The following is a 21312-nucleotide window of genomic DNA, read 5'->3' on the forward strand; positions in this document are numbered from 1 at the left end:
TGCATCTCTGGTTAGGGATTTTAATAGTTCATAAATAAATTTCATTGATGCGTATACACACAATTGCTCATACTCTTGCTTCCATTTCTTTCTCTATATTCTCTGCCTGCCTACGATGACGCTCACTAGAGTGTTTGTTTACAAGTAAAACGTTGTTGGATATTTCTCTTTTTCTTTTTTTTTTTGTTTGTAATTTTATTTTTTTCATTACAAGGTCGTTTACTTTTCCGTAATTATTTGCTTTTTATTTTTTTTTTTAGTTTTTTTTTTTTTGTTGTAATTGTTGATGGAATATTTACTGTTATTTTTTTTCAAAACAGGTTCACGAATATGACTGCATTGCATTAGACATGGTTATCTACATAACATAAGAAGGTACGCGCACAGAAATACACGTACGCAAACGAACATATATATATGAATGGATAAATGCCGTGTTGTTCGGAATTAATAATAAGTGTAATAAAATCATTTATTAATGCCAAGGGGACGATAGGCGGAGGCAGCAGCATTAAAAATCACTTGTAATTATATTCTCAAAATCATGACTTCATTCATTTCAATTAGAATAATAGAAATAATGAATAAATAAAACACTACGCCGCACGAGTAAGTGCATTAATATTTTGTTAACTTTAATAAAATTAATTAATCAAAAATTTACCATATTTCCGCTTTATAGAGTAACTTATTATTATATATGCGTATAGTTAACATTATAACTTATAGAAATTTTAGAATTTCGCAATAAATAAGTAAGTAAATACCTTCATTGTTCCAATCGACCAAAGGTTCGAGGTGCACTAAAACTGCTAACAGTTTTATAATTCCGCGGCATAAGTTAGAAAAACTATTCAAATATCTGTTTAAATCTGGTAGTGCACTACTGATCAGCGGCATAGATCGGATAGGTGGGTATAAGAGAGTATAAATTGAAATATATGTTTTTACTACATTTTAGATATCACGCTTGAAAACAAGTTGAATCCAAGATCTACAGGTGTATATGATCATAAAGCAGAGCTAATTAAAAAAACGAATAACCATTTATTCCTGAATCCAAAGAGAGCGAAGGCAAATCTCCAGCAAAGGCCAAGTAGATGAACCATTTGCTATCTATTAATGACAAGTAGCAGCGAAAGTAATGAGTGCGAGCGCACAGATAGATATAAAAAATACTACAATCAGTAACCTGTAATAATGATGTACTTTTCATGAAAAACCTTCTAAGACAGAAGATCGTTTTAAAGATAGCTTTTTCTAGCTCAATAAAGTTAGGTCAATGAATTTCAAAAATTAAAAATTGTTGTGTTATAAGGGTATGGTCTTATCTTAAACGGAAGCGTGTACATGAGACCGTACTTAGAATACGATCCTTTTCCATGTCAAAATATTATTTTTCTACTGAGATTTTCTAAAAAATGTTAATAAGTAATAAAATTATATTCGGTCGTGACCGAATCTTTTATACCTTTCTCTGTTATCCTAGAAAGACCCACGAAAAGTAAAGAACTAAATTTTCATAATATTGGTTGAGCGTGGATGATTTTTCCTATTTTTTAAAGCAAAAGCAAAAATTTTTGTTGTCTTTGTATTGTAGTCTATGAGTAAAGAGAAAAAATCGTAGAAAGCTAAGGTGTTCACAGTTTTTGTTGCATAGGCGTGCGGCCTTATTGGTTATTTTCAAATTTGTGGGCGATATCTTCATTTTTGCAAACGAGAGGATGTGTACGATGGATACTACGCAGTTGGACAGGCGAATAGATGGACAGACAAACAGACGGACATGTTTAAGACATGTTCTTACTGGTGAAGAATTTATATACTTTATGGGGCTTTTAAAGCTTGCTGCTGAGCGTTATGCGAGGATTAAAAAAAATTAAGTTTTGATACACTATACTATATAGTATATATATATATAAATATATTATTCCTTTTGAACAACAGGAGGCTCAGTTTACGTGATACTGTAATCGTGTTCTTCGACTAATTTGGCCCATTTTCAATGCCAACCTACGTGCAAGAAGTTCCAGTGTTCCCGTTAAATTTGAAGTCGGTAGCTTTATTTTTACGGGCAGGAATATGTTTACAATAGGCGCCACTGAGCCCGACAGATGGATAACCAGACGAGTGGAGAGACGGACATGCTTATACTGATTTAGCATTTAATGCTGGCTGAGAATATATACAGTTTATTGGATCTCTGTTGGATGTCTAAAACCTGGTTCGCACAGCACATATTTTCACAAAATGAATCTACCCCCCATTCCTCGGTGATACCAAATTTTTTTGTAATGACTTGATCCGAATAACGTTTTATCTGCGAAATAGTCTTAAAAATTGTCCTATTTTTAAAATTTTTTGACACCTGTTACACAAGCAAACATTTATGGACAAACAAAGCATAATTCTGAATCCGAATTGGTATAATAAAACATTGCTCTATCTCAATGTTTTTCTGAGTTAGTATTGCATACTTTTGGAAATGATGCAGGGTGTTATAAACATGAAACAAAAGCGAGGAAAGATAACAAAATGGATTTAACAAATCTGAATGGCTAGCATAAACGTAATTTTAAGCGGAGCAGAATAAGTTCTTCTCGATCTTTTGAAATTTCTTATTTATTGATTATCTACACACTTTGATTATCCCTTTCTCAAAAGAGGAGTGCACTGACAAGCCAACTGAGTCAGCTACAACCGTGGACGGTTATCTGCATTCCGAAGTTAAGGAAAGCGAAAAGAATTTATAAACAACTACAAAAGGTTTTGATTTAAATTATATTAAAGCACAAAGTTTTTAAAATATTATAAGAGTATTTCAGTTAAATACGTCCAAAGCATTGATAATGGATAATAAAATGTACACAACGGTACAAGCATAAATACATGTACAAAATTATATGCTTTGTTTTGCCATAGATTATTATAATTATTTCCAAATATTTTGGAGTGTTTGTTTTTCATTGTCCATTTCAGCGTCATGACATACATTGATGTTAATCTTTTCTGCTTTTCCCATGTGGTTTTCTTTATGTGAACGAGTATATCTACATAAACAAATATTATCGTATTCTTTTTATACCCATCACCGAAGGATGAGGGATATATTCATTTTGTCAAAACGTTTGTAACACCCAGAAGGAAGCATCAGAGATCCCACAACGTATATATATTCTTGATCACCATCCATTTCTAAATCGATTTAAGCATATCCGTCTGCCCGGCTATGTAAACATTCTCCTGACCGCAAAAATTAAGCTATGGACTTCAAATTTGGTAAAAACATTGGAAGCTCTTGCATGCAGGTTAATATTAAAATTGAACCAAATCGATTGAAGGACACGTTCACAGCACCACGTAAACTGAGAACACCTCTGTTTTTTAAAAGAAATGAAAAATTGGTTTTTTGTACATTACTCATGAACTATAGTAAATAAATGCTCAAGTATTTGAAAGCATACTCTATGAACGATGCTGTCACATTTGCGCACGAAATTGGTAAAAATTGACCATACCTACCCAATATTATAGTGCATCAAAATTTAATTATGTTTTTAATACCTTTATAACGCGGAGAAACAAGCTTCAAACTCCTATAAGGCATATAAATTCTTGGCCAGTTTCAAAATTGGGGTCCACCTAAACATATCCTGTTCGTTTGCCTTCAGTCTGCTTGTGCAACTTTGTGATATTCGTAGTAAAAATTCTCTTGTGTAGCGAAAATGAATATATCGTCTACAAATTTACAAACGAATTTTAATTGACCGAAACTCTTCAAAGGACACGTCGGCAACGCCTTGATGCCTATACGACAAACGCCCTCTCCATATTAAAGAGCGTGAGAATTTTGTTTTTTTTACTTCTTTTGTCTTTTCTTGGAGTAAATGGTGGCGTGTAAAATAGAGTCGGTGCCGACCGAATTTAATTTTCTTACTTGTTATACAATAAAATAGGAAAAAAAAGTCAAGGTTGTCTACTGTGTATGCTTCTACATTGTTAGGCAATCATCAAAAAGCGATCGAGACAGAAAATCAGATTTATGTGCATAAGGAACAAAAATATTTCCTTTTTCATATATAAATACATAAAACCGAAAGCAAAATAGAAGTAAATCAAGTTTAAATAAAACTTGAAACATTTACGTATATGTGTCTGTGATGAGTGGTAAAAATTCTTGAAGTTAAATCTACAAGCGCTTAAACCGCTCACTATTCAATTCTAGTATAAACTAATAACGAGTTCTACGTCCATTCTCGAATACATGACGAGGGAAGCAGGCGGTATAGGGAATGGCTTGAGCAATAATTGATTGATACATCAAAAATGATTACATTCAAGCAACATTCAAAAATTCTTCCACAGAAAGATCTCTCCGAATGTATTCAAGGACTAAGAAGTCTACTGAAGCTGAAATTTGAAGCCAGAAAGTAACTGAGGCTTAAGTTTATCAATACGAAAACCCTAAGCGACCTGTTTAGTAATTCAATAGTTTTTCCCGAATAGTTTTCAAATGGGGATTTCGATTTTTTTTTTTTCATTTGCCATCGGTGTCGCGAACAAATGTGCGTACATCACATGCTAACATAAGTTTTAATCCATTTTAATAAACTTAGAAAAACGAGAAACACTCAAACGAATCTTAGGACAGAGAGCTTTTTTTACTCTACTATCTAGATTTTTTCGCAGAAAGCAACTGCTGCGGTAAAGATGTGTTCTTAAATAGGCCTGGTTCACAACTATACACAAGAACTAAAAGCAATTATATCTCTTAGGAATAACTTTAAGAAGAAAGAAAATTAAATTCGGCTCTGACCGAATCTTTTATGCCCACTACCTTTTTCTTAAGTAACATACGTACAAAAAATTATATTTTAATACTATATAACATTGGGTAGGCGCACCTAAAATTAGCATCTAACCACTTAACTGTGTCCACCTCTGTAGCCATATACTCGTATACTCATCAAAGACATAGTGCGTGTAATATGAAATTAGGTTGTAATAGAACGACTTGAGAAATGATAAAAATATATCCTCAAATACATTATTATGGCAAATCCACTTTCACAATGATAAAATCTTATAAGAAAATCCGACAAAGGCGGATGGGCGGATTATGACGTATATGTTCGTCACAAAAAGTTAATTAGTTAGGACTTCAATCATGACTAATTTGCTCATAAGTTACTCATTCAAAGACAAAAGCATAGTGAAACCTATTGATAGGGCTATGTTAAATTAAAATATTGCAGTAAAATTATTTAAGACACCATTAAACTACTTTTCACATTTGTTTTCAAAGTAACAATGAAATTTTTGTTTGTAACAAGAATTTTCGTTTCTTCCTTTTGTAATTAAGAAAAGAAGAAAATATGTGTATCTATAAACGTATGTACATAAGGGAAACCGCGAAAAAACAAAGTTTCAATTTTGAAACGTTTAAGATCTTTGTAAAAATAAACAAACATTTACGAATTTTATATCGTTTTGCTGTCGTATAAACAAACCTGTTGAATAATGGAAAGCGACAAATGGGAATTGGTATAAAGTGATAAATATAAATTATGTTTAGAATTATTAAATCAACAAAATCTCAAGTGAAGCAGCACAAAAAGTTGTCGGTATGAATACGATAAAGAAAGACCAATAATAACAAGTAAGAAAATTAGATTCAGTAATGATCGAATCTTTTATACCCGTTATCGTTATTCTAAAAAGAACAAAATAATGAAGAGAACTAATATTTTATGCTATAAGGTATGGAGTGAACGCAGCTGATTTTTCCTACTTTCAAATTAAAGTGTTTGCCCCACAGGCGTGCAGGCATTGTAGGCGTATCCTTAAGTCACTTCCAAATTCTTTTGCAAATTGGTAGGCGATATCATCATTTTCGCTAACGGGAGAATGCTCACCACAAATACTACACAGGCGCAGGCAGACAGATGAATAGACGAAAAGGCGCACATCGTTAGGCTGTACCAACATTGTTTAAATAAGTCTAGAGTCAACAGGATTATGTCATTATAAATCAATCTATTGTTTTGCGAAATATGTGGCAGATTGCGCGGTTATGTTGAAAGTAAATATCGTATACACCCTTAGCATCGATTTCACACCAAAAAAAAAAAGAATCATTCAATACGGTTCCGTAATGAATGCATTCAATCCAACGATTGAACTAATAGCATTTTCTAAAGAATATTGGGCAAGTACGGTACCAGCGTAATAACGGTCCTTAACTGCCATTCTTTGCGGATATGGGAAGATTGTTCGACTATTTCTGTTGGATTTTTCCGGCCCCAGCAAAAGATTAAAAATTGTTTCGTTACTTAGAATTGTTTTGGCTTAAAAAATCGTCGTCTTCTTCACGTATTTCCATTACAAAATTAGTGTATATGCCGCGAATGTATGGGAAAACATTATAAAGTAGCAGTTAGTTGTCAAATGCCATCGCAACAATAATTATATATTGGCAGTTCGAAAATAGCGTGAAATTTATAAGACCATGTTGAACGACACTGTACATATAAAAAAAGTACTCAGGTTTCTGTTAAGCCTTATGATGATTTGAACTTAGCAATTAATTTTAAGTCTTATATTGAAATTTTCTTCGCGGAATCAAACCAATAATATACTTTACATAATTCATGTGTGAATGCTAATAGACTAACTTCTCCTAAAATCTTACGTTGGCCGGGGACACACCAAATTTGCGGGATCTTCCATCCAGTATTGCGAATCGGATCGAAAAATTAATGCATTTCAGTTCATATAATCAATCATCAATATAACGACAAAAAAAATTTCTCCGCTTACTGCTAACTGAACTGCGTTATATATGTATTGAAAGAAAATTAGATAAGGAAAGCAAATAGTCTCATTAATTAAGTCCGTCGATTGAGCTCTTATATTGTATTGTATATGGTTTATAAGATTTTATTGTCGATGTTTATTTGAGGTTCTTTGTTTATGTTATTATTTTGTTTGTGGGTTATTGCGGGTTGTTTTTCTTAAAATAAAGTTGTGTATTCAATCAAAACAATATGCATTTTGCACACTTTTTTGTGTTGACCGAAAGTATTGTGTTACCAGGCTAATTGAAATGTCGTTATTTAATAATAAACACTTAATAAATTGAAGAGAGAATACTATAAAAAGCAGAGACCATTTTTTAATAATTCAGAATTCATTTGCACAAATAAATAAACAGGTGTACACAAGTTTTCGCAAAATTCAAATATCTTATGCTCGAGTTCCTTGCAAGCTGTTGCAGTTTTCTTAATATTATCTACTGACCTTATTTCAGTTCTATTTAAAAAAACATTTCTTTTTGAAAAAGTATCCGCTTTCATTCCTAGAAGTTGTCTGTTGTAGTTTTATTTTTTTGGTTTTTTGTTTCTCTGTTTTTTTCTGTTTTTTTTTTTATATCCGATACGCATATTTAATTTCACAAATTTCTATTTCCTAGTAAGTCGCCCTGCTCTCGCCCTGACAAAACGAATTTATTACTGAAATTCTTGGGTCAACCAGCGAAGCTTAGAAAACTTATATATACATATATGTATCAGTTTTATAATATATATAAATACATGTATATTTTTATACATTTTAAGTTTATTTACACATTTAACTGTGACTGTGTGTTACCCATGTATTGTGTTCGAAACAAGTGTGTCAGGTAATGTGTAAGTAAGCCTCAGGGTCAACTGGTCGTTTTTTGCTATATATAATAATACATTTTTCTATAACTGTTTTTTAATCTGTATCTTTGTTTATTTCGCTATTTCATATAAAAATTCTTTTAACACATATGCACATTTTACTGTTAATGCATACGTACATATGCATATGTAGAACTCAAAATGAAGCAATTTTACAGCAACTTCTCGTCCATTGTTATAATTAGTAATTTAGTTACGGAAAAATAATATTTTTTTCATTTTTTATATGAGACGATCACATCTTCATTCGAAAAAATTAAATATATAAAATAAATGTGCGTCTATTAATGCGATTTATTTCATCAACAGTTTTTTAAAATTACATATCTCTTCATTTCACGTGTTTAATCGGAAACATTTAAAAACCTTTAACAAATATATTTGTATTCGTTCTATATGTTGGTTGTCATGACTTCAAAATTAAAATAATTACATAACCCTAAATCGACAACGTGAGTACACGCCATTTATTGAAGGGTCTTCAAGATCTAAATTATAAATCCAAGGTCTTGGTCTATTACATTTCTTAACAAAATAAAATAATTGACAAATAATCAAATGTGATGTCCGATAAGAAAATTTATACTTTCATAATTTATTAGGGGAACCTCTGCAAGAAAATTAAAGAATTTAATTTTTTTCTATTTTTTGTTACTTTTTTGCAGATTATCTAACTCGGACTCTCGCGTTACGAAAAAGTGCACTGAAAACTGATTTACTTTTTCGCAAAAATCCCATCTTAAGCTTTATCGATAAACGGCAATATGTAAAGATTATATAAACACCAAACGCACTCACACATAATTAAATGAACACTTTTTGTATTTAATAATATGAATCCTAACATGACTGTTAAACCCGTTTCCAGTGTACTTTCTGAACCTTTTTCACAACTTTGTTATTTAGTATATGCTTTCAACAAAAAGGGTATTTTAAATTTTGCGAAATTTTTGAGCTATCAATGTGAAAGCGTCATTGCAGTAACCTTTGACAAGTGTAAGTGAAGATATTCTCAAATACATTCGCTGTACATTCTTAGTTCATAAAAGAATGACTCTACCGTGTGACTCATTTAAAATTGAATCTCTTTTTGATAGACGCTATACTTTTTTTACCGCACTTACTCCTTACTTAACATCGACAAAAACAAAACAAGAAACATATTACTTTCACTTTAAATCAAATCTTTATATCGCCAGACTTTTCACCTGCTTTGCTGCCCTTTATTGAATATACTTTAGAAATAAAGGAAAATTCTCTTCTTTTTACAGATAAAATGCGACAACTATTTGCTTCGTTCAATTCAATAGATTATTGTTATTATTGCGGATTGATATTAGCAAAAAAGAATTCGTTCTATGTTAGTTGGTTTACAAATTTATAATATCCTTTTTGTAACAAATGAAAGCAGATACATAAGTTTGAAAATAATTTCAAAGGTGAGCATGAAAAGTCGGGAAAACTTTCATCTATTGGAAGAGTAAGTGCAATGTACTTCAACTTAATTTATTTTCCGAACCAGATTTATTTACCATTGAGGGAAAACAGATTCCCTTTGGAGTAGGGATAGTAGCATATACGTGGTTATATGTTATCTTGCAACGAATCTTCAATAACATTTTATTTTTTGAACCAGTTTGCGTTGAGCTATTTGCGCGTTACTTGTCTGAAATATTTCCTTCTGTTAACGTTTAAGAACAGAATAATTGTTCCGAATACTCTCTATATTTATATCTTGATTGATTTTTAAACGTTTAAAAATGTTTAGTTTATAAAGGTTAGGCTTTTAAATCATTTGTAATTGTATAAAATTGTTTTTTTTTACTCACCTAAATCGGGAATCGAACTGGAAGGTTCTTCACAATTTGGACTTAAATTGGATGCTGTCGGACACGATGTTGAGGATGATGATGCAGTTGCTGATAATGTTAATGATGACGACGAGCCAGAACCGTTTAAACCGCTGCAGTGACCGCTAATACTGCTGCTGCTACTACTACCACCACCAGGTCCACCACTACCTCCGATACCAAGAGCTCCAGTAACATTCATGCCTAAAGTAGAATGTTTAATTTTTGGCGGCGGTGGCGGAGGAGGAGGACGCATGGCAGTGTTGCTTGTGTTATTGTTACTATTACTATTATTATTAGTGTTGTGGTGATGTTGATGATGGTGATGAATTGAATTGTTATTATGATGACCGCTACTGCTGGAAACTACAGGAGTACGAAAAATGTGATTAGACACAGAAGTAGAAGATTGTAATGCATTTGTAGAAGAGGAAGCTAGTGGTGATGGTGACGAGTTAGATGATGATGAAGGAGAATTCATATGCTGATGGTGTTGATGATGATGCTGATGGATCGATAATGGTTGCGATTGCAAAGATGTTGAAGACGAAGAATGCGGAATAGCGTAAGCATGTTGCTGATTTGTGGATGAAGACAACGATGATGAATTTTTAGCAGAAATAACGTTTACTTGTCTTGTGGAAGTAGTTAAAACATATTTGCGTGTTGGTGTATGAGCTATTAAATATTGCTGACCTGTTGCCGATGTTGGCGATGTAGATCCTCCACTTGAAGACAGAGTTGTTGATGAGGCTGACGGTGCCGGAGGAGGTGGTGGTAGCAAAGGTGGTGATTGCGGTGTGTAACGTCGAACGAAACCAGCCCCGGGTGCTGGTGAAACCGGCGCGGAACGCGAATAATGCTGCAAAGGCGGTGGCGAAACCGTTTGACGTCGTAATGTCGCACTGCCTAATGCATCGTCATAGAAGCGTCCATTCTGTATAACACGAACATGTTGCAGCAACTGATTAGAGCCCACTGTACTGTTCTGCTGCTGCTGATGATGAAGTGGCGGAGGCGAAGATGGTGCTGAATGACTACTTTGAGCCACATTTATAGCAGTTATTCGTTGATAATGTGATGGGCTAGCTGAATGTCTTCGAGGTATATGATGTTGCTGAGATGAGTGTGCTGCAAGCTGCTGATTGGCTGACGTACAGGAAGAGGCAGACAAAGCGGATGACGATGTAGTTGTGGTAGGCAAGGTACGAGTTATTATGATTTGTGGAGATACAGATGCTGCCGAAACTGTGGCATTTCTCTCTGCACAACTGTTAACCGGTATTTGTACGTATTCCACGCGTGGTGTCAGTATAACCTTTTGGGTACCTTGATTGCTACTCAAACCCTGACGAGGAGGCACTGTTTGTACTTGCACATGTTGATATCTTTGAGGTGGATTGTTGTTATTGTTGCTGCTATTGTTCATTGTGTTGCTCGTCACACTGTTAGAAGTATTGTTTACCGCACTTTCCGAATCTCGTTGCAAATGTCTCTCACTTTCTTCTAGATGCAACAATTCATAGTCCAGTGGCTCGGTTTTAACTACTCCTCTTAAATTTGTGTTCGTTATCGCACTACCTTCCATGCTGGAACTACGTGATGAGGCAACGCTAATTGTGTTAGTGGAGTTGGCTACTCCCATATTATTAGCGGTAATTTCTCTGGCCAATCTAGCCTTAGCTTCTAAACATTTCAATTTTTTCAACATTTTTCCGAAGAAGAGGTAAAAACACAATATTCGAAAAATATTTTCCAAAAATTAATTTAGCGTTTTGTGTTTGCTTTTTTTTTTGTTTTATTTTTGTTGTTGGATTAAATCCGAATCACTTGTAGCTTTAGAGGGCTTATGGCGGCTTTTTAAATTCCTTTCTGCCTTTCTTGGGCCTTTGAATTTTGTATTTTTTGTGTTTTCCTGGTTGCTTGCAGTCCTCTTGAGTATCTTTCTTATTGTGTATTATGTTGTGTTGCCTCGCCTTTTAAGTCCTTCTCTTTACCTAGAGATCTTTGTCAAAATCAGTCTCGCTTGTGTTTTTTATGCTGGATCATTAATTTATATCTGTTATGGGGGGACTTCTAACTTCAGATTTTTTGTTGTTGTCATTTTCAATGATTTTTTCTTATCTAATTTTTGTTTCTGCTTTAATTATTTCGTATTTTCAGAATATATTCAGCCTTTAAGTTGCTTATCTTAACTGCCTTAATTACTATTTGCTTAACTATGTTATATTGGTACGTCGATGCGCACACACACGCATATACATATATATATATATATATATATATATATATATATATATATATATATATACGTATATATGTATATATATATATGTATATATGTATATATATATTTATAAGTAAATGTATTATATATAAATGTATATATAATACAGAGATCTATATAAAGATATATATACTAATATATATAAATATATATCCTACATGTATGTATATATGTACGTGCTTAACTCTTAAGGTGATGTCCTTTATTTATGTTGCTTCAGCTGCTGCTGCGTTGCTTATTATTGTTTTATTATTATTCACGTTGTCCTTAAACCTGCTTTTGTTACCGTATACGTTACAAGCTATGAGTATAATAAACGTAGTTTAAATGTAAAATTTTTATCTCTTCAACCATATTTTCTCAATTTTTTATGCATGTATGTATTTGACTGTCATCGATACTGGGACTATGGCTAATAATACTTTTTGTGGTAGATGATGTTGGTGTAGGCGTTATACATGCATAATATATGTGTGTTACCGATTATAAATAGATATATGTTTAAATGAACGCATAAATCATAATCCTTAAAATGTAGATGCAGAAAAAGTCGTAGAGTTTATGCGAAGATATTGCTGGCTGCTGGGTTGAGGCAAACTAAAATGAAATAAAAAATAAGAAGCATTTTATTACTAAATATAACCGAATTATGTAAAACAGACGCAAAGCTGATGCTTCGATACCGTTCGCTTTTTCCATGACATTTTCAAAACTGAAACTCATATTTCACTGTATATAAGAACCATTTTCAATATTTATATCAATTATATGCACGGGAATGCTTATATATGAGCACTTTAACAAAGAAAATTTTGCATCCATTGCTCACTATTTTTAGCACTGTCTGTTCAACATCTAAGTAAGGCCCGTGGTCCTCCGAAGATATGCGTGTTCCTAGGAAGCGTGGATTTTGAATCCATTATGTTCGTTAGCGTTTTGTGAGAAATCTCGCAAAATTTAAAAGCGGTTAGAGCATATCCTCCTCGTTTCGTTTAAAAAGGGTCATAAGTTGGACTCACGCCCCCAATCAAATCAATTAACACTTTTTGTTTTAATTTTTAGAACATTACAAGCAGACACTATGAAATTTTATTGGTGTGAGATGATCCTCCTTATCTTCGGATTTAAATTTAAAAAAATTAAACCTTTTCTTAAGTAAAACAATTTTAATCTTTCGCTTACTGCGAGACGTTTACACAACACGGTCTATTATCATATCTTAGTGTATTATAATTTTATCTCTTACACATGACTTTAAGTCATGCGTTTCTGTGCGTTACGTCCTTGCTCCCAATATGAGGTTAATTATTAAGTCTTCAACCAAAAAATCAACAGTGATATTAACTCTTAGATAAAACAACTGCATCTTGCATTTTATACGTCTCGCCGAGACATTTGAAAACAATTGTGAATCGAGTTTTTAGACGACCACGGCAATGGTTGAAATAAATTTTAAATTAATATCTACTAAAAAGTGTAGATTGCTAGCACAAATATTTTATTGTTTTCAGTACGCTAGGGCTGTGGGAACTCTTTCGAGCGGATCGATGGCGTTTATCTTAATTGACTGTGTGCGGAACGCTATAGAATAACGAAGCGAAACAAGAAAATTGACATGCTCGCTACATCTTTTTATAAGGATAGAGTAATAATGGCAAAAATTAAAAAAAAAAACAAGTGAAAACGCTGTGGTGAACCACGACCTTCCATTAAGTAACCTACACAATTTCGCTTAACAAAGTTTTTCTGTATCGATTATTTTCAAATAAAGCGTTATGTTGAAAGTGCTCGAAGAACCATTTTCAATAACGTTCTTGCTTGGGCAAAACAGGTTGATGTACCAAATTTCATCGCAACTCCTAAAAACTTGCATAAACAGACAGATGTGGACAGACGGACAGGCAAACTTAGATAACAGAATTACTTTCTGAATCGATCGGTATAATATCGCGTTTGGTATACATAAGCACAAACTTAATATAACCCTGTACCGTAAATAGCTTACTGTGTAATTTTTAAATAATTTTCTTCTTTTTTTTAATAAAAAGTCACGTCTCTTTATTAGCTATTGTATAGAAGTAAATTCGTTATGTTATTTTTTTTCGTAAAGTAACGCAACATTAAAAAAGATTTTTGAAATATTCCACGTATCGTTTGGTTTTGGTCATCCTATGGATCATTGCGGCTCCTACCAAAACAATTTGTTAATCGTCTGTTGAAAGTGGATAAATAATAAATTAATAGAATTAATATAGGAGTCTCGCAATGTAATGTAAGACCGAAGATTATTGTTTTACATAGTTTGTAAGTCTTTTTAGCTTTGTGTACTTATATATCGAGAAAAATGGTACTAGCATTGGCGCTGCATTGGTAATTTATATAAGAACAAGTATATTTGGTCGACGAGGGAGTTTTAAGATAACATTAAGATTTTAGTTTATTCTTCCGTCCGGTCACTTAAAAAAACGATATCAACACTAACATTCACTAGGACTGTTTAAAATTTCAATATGCGGCGTACTGACGCCACAATTAAAGAGGAATTTATTTCAATCGAAAGAGAACTTTCGCTTTTTTGCCATTTGGTTGCATTTTGCTTACCTTAAAAAGAGTAATGATAATATCCTTCCCATAAGTAATATCCAAAATGATGTCGTATAAAATGTTAGTTTTCCTTCTTTTTTTTTCAATATTACAAAAGGACATTTATAGAAAGGCCTAATAGTGTTCAAAAATAGTTTAGAAATTCTTATAATAAAAATTTAAGTTTTTGCCATCTACAACAAACACACAAACAAAAAATAAAAAGCAATTAAACACATTCATTTAATTTATATAACATTAAACCTGTTTTTTACTTTTTTTTAGTTAAATATTTAGTTTGTATCTGACTTTTCATGTCTTTGCCATAATTTAAAAAAATATTTTACGGTATTTTAATAAAATCTTTCGCTCAAAGCATGTTTGTGCTTTTGTGTGTTATTTTATTATTGCTTTCTTTTCGCCTAGTTTTTTCATGCGCTCCGTCCACTTATTATTATTTGCTCGTTTGGTATAACGTAAGATAAATAACCTTGAAATTATTTCATATATATCTTTATTTTAAATTTTATTCTTGATTTGCAGACTCAGCCGCTCACAGAATACGGTTATGATTTTGTGTTAGAATAAAAATTTTTATTACTTTTTACGCTCGTTCTTTTGAACACTTGTTTTTTAATTTATTTATTAAACTGTTTTTGTATTTATATTAAACCATTTTTTTTTTTCTTTTTTTTGTATAATGGAATTTTTCTGTTTATTTTTGGAGAATGTCTTCTCATCAAACTATTTTAAAACTTGTTAACAAAAATGTAACGACGTTTTGAACGCAGAGACTGCAGCTGTATGTGTACGTATTAGTTACCTTTGACTATTAATAATCTAGCTAATCAGATGTTGTGATACATGTTCGAATTTATTTTAAGATATTAAAAAATCAATTAGAAATTGTTTATGAAAACTAAGATGACCTTGAGCTCTCTATAGCAATGTTTTGTCAAAGCCTTATAATCATGCAAGTTTTTTTTATTTCCTATTTTTCCTTAAAAGATTAATTCCAACACAAACGATTGTTGTTAATATTAACATTGATGCAATAGGAACAATTTTACTTCCGTTTTGTATGTATTTATAACGGTGGCAAAAGCAAATAACTTCTAAAATGCAATACCAAGTATATTGCACACCTGTATATTTAAAAACACTTAAACAAACTTGTGTGAAGGTGTATATAGTAGCGCACACACGCACATACAACAAAACACACACATAACGTACACATTTCTCTTTTTAAATTATGTATAAAAGCAAAACAAACCATAAACAACAATAGTGTACACGCAACACCCAATGAATATACCTGACTTTGACATTGGCAGTGACAGTGAATGACGACAATGGGGAAAATTATTACACAAAACACTGACATATATACAAACAAATGCGAATAAAACGAAATAATAAAGCGAGAAGACATTTAAAAGAGAGCCCATTATAATTGTAGAGCAAGAGAGTAAGTTATAGACGCTAAAGAGCGTAATTAAGAAGAGAATAGCAAAACTGTTATTAAATAAGAGTTGATGTTAGTATATTGCACATGATTTAACAGTTGTAATTGCAGTAGCGTCAATGGGTGGGAAGGAATGTATGCAATGTATGCAGCTTTAAAGGGTTACTATGGCTTTTGAGGCTTGTGACTGCGACTGAGCATATAGCATTAACCAAGGACAAGGACAGCAGTTTACGCTTTACATGCGGCAGGTGGCATACGCAAATAACTGAAGTGTAGAAAAACGTCGTTTTCATTTCATGAACAAGTACAAGGTTATAATTTTTATGAAAACTCAGCTCCAACATAGCGGCGATTTGATTTCATTTAATACAATTATAATCTGTAATTTTTTTCGTGCAGTTTCCACTTGGCATCACTCGTACATGTCTGCCTTTATTTATAGCAACTTCTTAAGCCGTCTTTACTTTTACTTAAGCTTCTTTTTTGCTTTCAATATCCGTTATATCATATGTTTTTTATTTTTAAACAAAATTAAAACCGGAAAACAAACCGTTGTATCCATTGTATATGCCGTACTTTACTTTTTCTGATTCCGATGACTCCTCAATATTATATATTTTTACGCATATTTTTTGCACAAACATTCTCGATAAGAAATTTGCATATCCTTTATGTAAAAATCGAACTAACTTTTTCGAACACACAAAGCCAACTTTATTTAATTTTTTTATTTATTTATTTTATTTTAATTTGTCAGATATTATTTTATCTTCTGTTTTGTTTGTATAATCTCCTCATGCGATAAGAAATTTGTACAACTCTCTCATTCAAAAACTAAATACTAAATAAATGAAATGAACTGGCTGACGCAACTGACTGAATCGACTGAGACTGTTAAGAGACTGTAGGAGCAACAACAACGTCAAAACACGAATATGTTAGCTTTATAAGCGAGAGATGAGGGATATATTCATTTTGTCAAATTGTTTACAACATTCAGAGGAAAGATTCATAGATCCAATAAGGTATATATGTATTCTCTAATCAGCATCAGCAGCATTAAATTTCTGGTTTCTGTTCTTGCAAGCATTTAAAATAATATAATAAATATTTATAATCTTATGTTGTGCTCTACTTTGAGTACTTTGTACTCTGAGGAACGGCTATTTTCCAGATATTTTGATTTAAAAAAAATTTTTTTTATAATAATATATAATAACAATTATTATTATAAAACGATTAAAAAACAAAAATGGTCATAAAGAAAACAAATAGGTATAGGCATTTTTCATTACATTACATTCATTTTTATTCGGTAAATTAAATGTAATATAATAAGGGCGTGTTCGTAGTAATTAAGCTTTAAGAAAGTAAGCGTTCTTTCAAAACTAGTGAGCTTTATAGTATGGCTAGATAAAAAGGATTTTCAAATCCGATAAGCTTGTCTATAAGCCTTTTGGATTTAAAAGGGTGTAATCCGTTATTAAATGGGAATATATCGGGGCTGATTGAAAAATCGTAACTATTCTAAATACTCTTATAGATTTAGCGGGTCTAGTGAGTTTTGAAATGGAATAAAATTCATAATATGGCATTTAAATGTAAATCTTCAAATTTTGATAAGATTTAAAGGTTTTTCTTATAATGCGATGAATCTTCTCTTATATAGACAAAATTACATTATTATTATTTTCAAAAAAGTATAAAAGTTGACATTGAATTATAATGATTAATTTTAAACAATTGAAAATATGCTGGAACTATTAATATTATATTAATATTGTTTTTATTATTTTATTATTATATTTTGAACATTTTTTTTAAGTATTCTAAATATATGTATGTATGTGTGGTGTATGTTGTGTTTTGTTATTTAAAATTTTTACTCTTTTTGAGAGTAAAATTTACTTTGCTGTGCATTATTATGAGACCCGTTTTGATTTTTTGAGAGAATAAAATTCGCTTTTATTTGCTAATCAGAAAACAGCGACCAATTCAAGCATATCTTCTCATTATTCCTCTGACTCCACGTCAAAAATAAGCGTTTGAATGCGATTTAGCCGAAAGAACCTTCTAGCTCTTTTAATGTTTGAACCGGAAGATATTAAAACTAGAGTACGAAGAGAAAGAAATGTAGTAAGGGGAGTTTTCATGGCCTTTGAAAACAGTGAAAGTGAAATTGAAGAATTGTTGTAAACTTTGAATTTTCTCCGTTATGTTACTGATAACTATGGCAGAACTCTCATTCCTTCGATAGGAAGATAGAAAGAGAAATCTCTTGCCCTGTTAACAAACGACAACACTGCTAATCGGTGTATCTTTTTTAATAAAATATATATGTTTGTATGTAAGTTCATTGAGCATAACATTCAATGAGTAATTTATTGCAATATATTAATGGAAGGTTTTATTCGATTACAAATTGTCCTTATACTTATTTTGATGTACATTGAAAAGTTGAAATTTCTCAAAGTAACGAAAATCAAAGGTAAAGAGAGGGAGAGAAAAAGAGATTTCAAGATTGTACAAAATTACCAAGATTGATTCAAATAATCAAATATTAGGATATAATTTATTGTTAATAATCTTTCTCTCCCTACTTAGCTTATATTAAGCGTGCTTTCTTCGTTATATTTATGTACATTTTATTAAATCCTTTTGAGAATAGAATGCTTTTGCATTAAGGTAGGTTGGGCTTAACAACAATTATGAAAATGAAAAAATTTTTCATTTGAAGAAGAGAAAAACAACAAATTTTAACCAACTTTAATCTATATATTTAAATTGTTATAACATGTTTTATATTTTAAATTAACTTGCCAAACTTCTCTACTGTCTAGTCTTTGATGTACAATACGCTTTGCGTCATTTGTTTCATTGCTTTAAAGCTATGGCTTAAAACACTCTACTTTCAATTTTATAATACTTTACTGCTACCCTTTCTGGTATTAACATTCGCTTTAATCGTTAAAAAATTTTTTTTCTCCCCGTCTCTTTCACTCTCTTTGAGAAAAATTTGCATAAGAAAGTTATTTCCAAAAAATTTCGCTTGAAAAATTTTAACTGGACTTAGTATTCTTCAGTGTTAGTATTCTTCAGATATTTCACGTTCGAATGTCAGTCTTCGTACAGTTTTCAATAAAAGAAAAATATTATTGTTTTATGAAAACAAGATATGACTGCGAAATGTTTCAAGCCAAAGTTTTTTCTTATGTTGAATGCCATAAAAGAAAAATAAAATAAAGCAAATCTAAGAAAGGTTTCATAAACTATAAACGGAAGCTAACACTATCAGTAAATTCTCTGGTTTTCGAAAAGAAAGAACTAGAGCTAAAGCCTTGAAGTAAATAATACAGATGCCTATATGAAATGATATAATGAATTTAGATATCAGACTACGTGAACCTGTTTGTACACTTCACTTAAAAAAATTAAAGCGAATTTGCTTGTTATCCTTAGGAATTAAAAATTTACAATGATCGAAGAATTTTCATTAACAACTTCTTTTGCTCTTATGTCATAATTTTGTGCGTTTACTTTCGGCTTTAAATATTCACAACTAAATGGACTGCAGTTCCAAATCAACGAGGCCTTTATGATGAATTATTTTACTTTCTAGATCATTATCGTGGGCCATATTTCCTTATTTCAAACATTTTTACTGTAAAAGCTTGTTTAATATTGAAGATATAAGGAAAACACACAGTGTCAAGAAATTCTTTTCACACTTAATGATTCTTTACGAAAAGTTCCTCAGCTCGGATTTTTTTTGAAAATTTTCGATATCGATTTTCATTATTGTGACTTGGGCAAATCATTATTATTAAATAAAGCGTTTAGTTTAAATTATTTTATCATGATTTGAGAGACCCTTAGAGTCGAATGTTTTGAGCATTACAAATAAAATAATAAATTTAATTTACCTTGTAAACAAGAAAAGGAAATAAAGAGCAAATACAAAAGAGCGTAGCTTTTATATCGTGACTAGAAGTACAGAGATGATAAAGCACATGAATAGTGACCTTAACACTGAATTGTTCTAATACGAAATGTATACAGTAACACACCCAAATTCAAACACATGTATAACACTACCGCCTACCAACCAACCTCCCTGCATTCACGCTTCTCATCCATTAATCTACAAATAAAAGAGAGTACAGTATCAAATGAAAAGAGAATGAGTCTTCAAATTTACTGCTGTTTAGCGAAAAACCTCACAATATTCAAATTCATTCTTACATACAAGGGAATTTTAACAGTGTGTCATAACGGCGGTCATCGACGTTAACAGTGCGTTTCGGAAAAATATTATACGTATATTTACATTTTTACTCTATCCTTGATTTTGATTGAGAACAATTATTCAATGGTGTCCTTCGCTTATAAAAAGTTTGAATGGCAATCGTAGAAGGCTGACGGACTATAGCAATGGGAAAAAATTTTGAACGTATAGCCTTGCCAAAGCTTAAGATTACAGATTAATCAGTTGGCTTTGTAAAATACAGGATATCAACTAAAGAATACCTTCCGTTACGGTTAGGCATTATCTCGCACATGTCGACCATTCTCCTATAGAAAAAAAAATGCCGGGCCACTTTTTTAATATAGAAAAGTTTCATTTAAAATTCTCTTCATAAGTTATATGATATTAAAATAGACTGGAGACATAGAACGCTCAGTAGCTTTCCGCACCTACGAATTGAAGCAATGAACTATTGGATAATCTCTTGCAAATCTGTTAGTCCTTTTTTGACGCTTTTATTTATATCATAAAATTAAGTTAAATTAATTTTTTCCTTTTTTATTCTCTTCGTTTTTTGTTACCGACCGCACTTTTCTATATAACGTAAATTGCAAATTTCTCAAAGATAAACACATAATTCAGTTTTTCTTCTTTTTTGCCTTTTTTCTGTTATTATGAAACTTCTCAACATTGCTTTGCTTAAAACTTTCCGAGTTTTTTCTTTTTGATAAATAAATATTTATTGGCCAGAATTGGTCATACTACAAAATCTTATTTAATTATTAAGATTCACTAAATAGATTTTTTGACTAACCTTTGTTGTGAATTTATTTATTTATTTTTTTGTTATTTAAAGTGTTCTAAGCGTATGTGTATATATTAATAACTAAAATTTAAATTTTTTATAACAAAATCTATGTACACACACTTTACTCTTTATGAAGCGCGACGAATGTACGACATGAACGACAGACCGTCGTTAACAAGACTAATGAGAATTATTTTGAAAAAAGTGAAAAATACTCTATACACATACGGTGCAAGTGTATGCGTTTGTCGACAATACAATACATATAAGAAACATAAAATATAACTGCCAGTATAGGGCATACAGACTATACAGATCTATGCACTGCATACACAACCATACT

The 21312-nt window shown here is 31.6% G+C and overlaps 1 protein-coding gene across 1 annotated transcript; it reads right to left on the reverse strand.

Annotated features, from left to right (window-relative positions):
* Positions 1-9545: 9545 nt before the first annotated feature.
* LOC119644988 (ecdysone-induced protein 75B-like) lies at positions 9546-15099 on the reverse strand. Its single transcript, XM_038044732.1, has 4 exons — positions 14463-15099; positions 12020-12458; positions 9932-11781; positions 9546-9778 (listed from the first exon to the last, which is right to left on the reverse strand). Exons 3-4 carry the CDS (start codon positions 11283-11285, stop codon positions 9546-9548), a joined length of 1587 nt encoding a protein of 528 aa, XP_037900660.1. The 5' UTR covers positions 11286-11781; positions 12020-12458; positions 14463-15099.
* Between the last annotated feature and the right edge of the window lie 6213 nt (positions 15100-21312).

Source organism: Glossina fuscipes, unplaced genomic scaffold (genome assembly GCF_014805625.2).
Source record: "Glossina fuscipes isolate IAEA_lab_2018 unplaced genomic scaffold, Yale_Gfus_2 1, whole genome shotgun sequence".
NCBI classification, from domain to species: Eukaryota; Metazoa; Arthropoda; class Insecta; order Diptera; family Glossinidae; genus Glossina; species Glossina fuscipes.

What these genes read in the sequence shown, in the direction of transcription:
- LOC119644988 (XM_038044732.1), bottom strand. Translation starts at nt 11,285, where the DNA reads ATGTTGAAAAAATTGAAATGTTTAGAAGCTAAGGCTAGATTGGCCAGA. An exon ending in TACTCCTGTAGTTTCCAGCA is followed by an intron (nt 9,779 to 9,931) that starts GTAGCGGTCATC and finishes ATTCTACTTTAG; the next exon opens with GCATGAATGTTACTGGAGCT.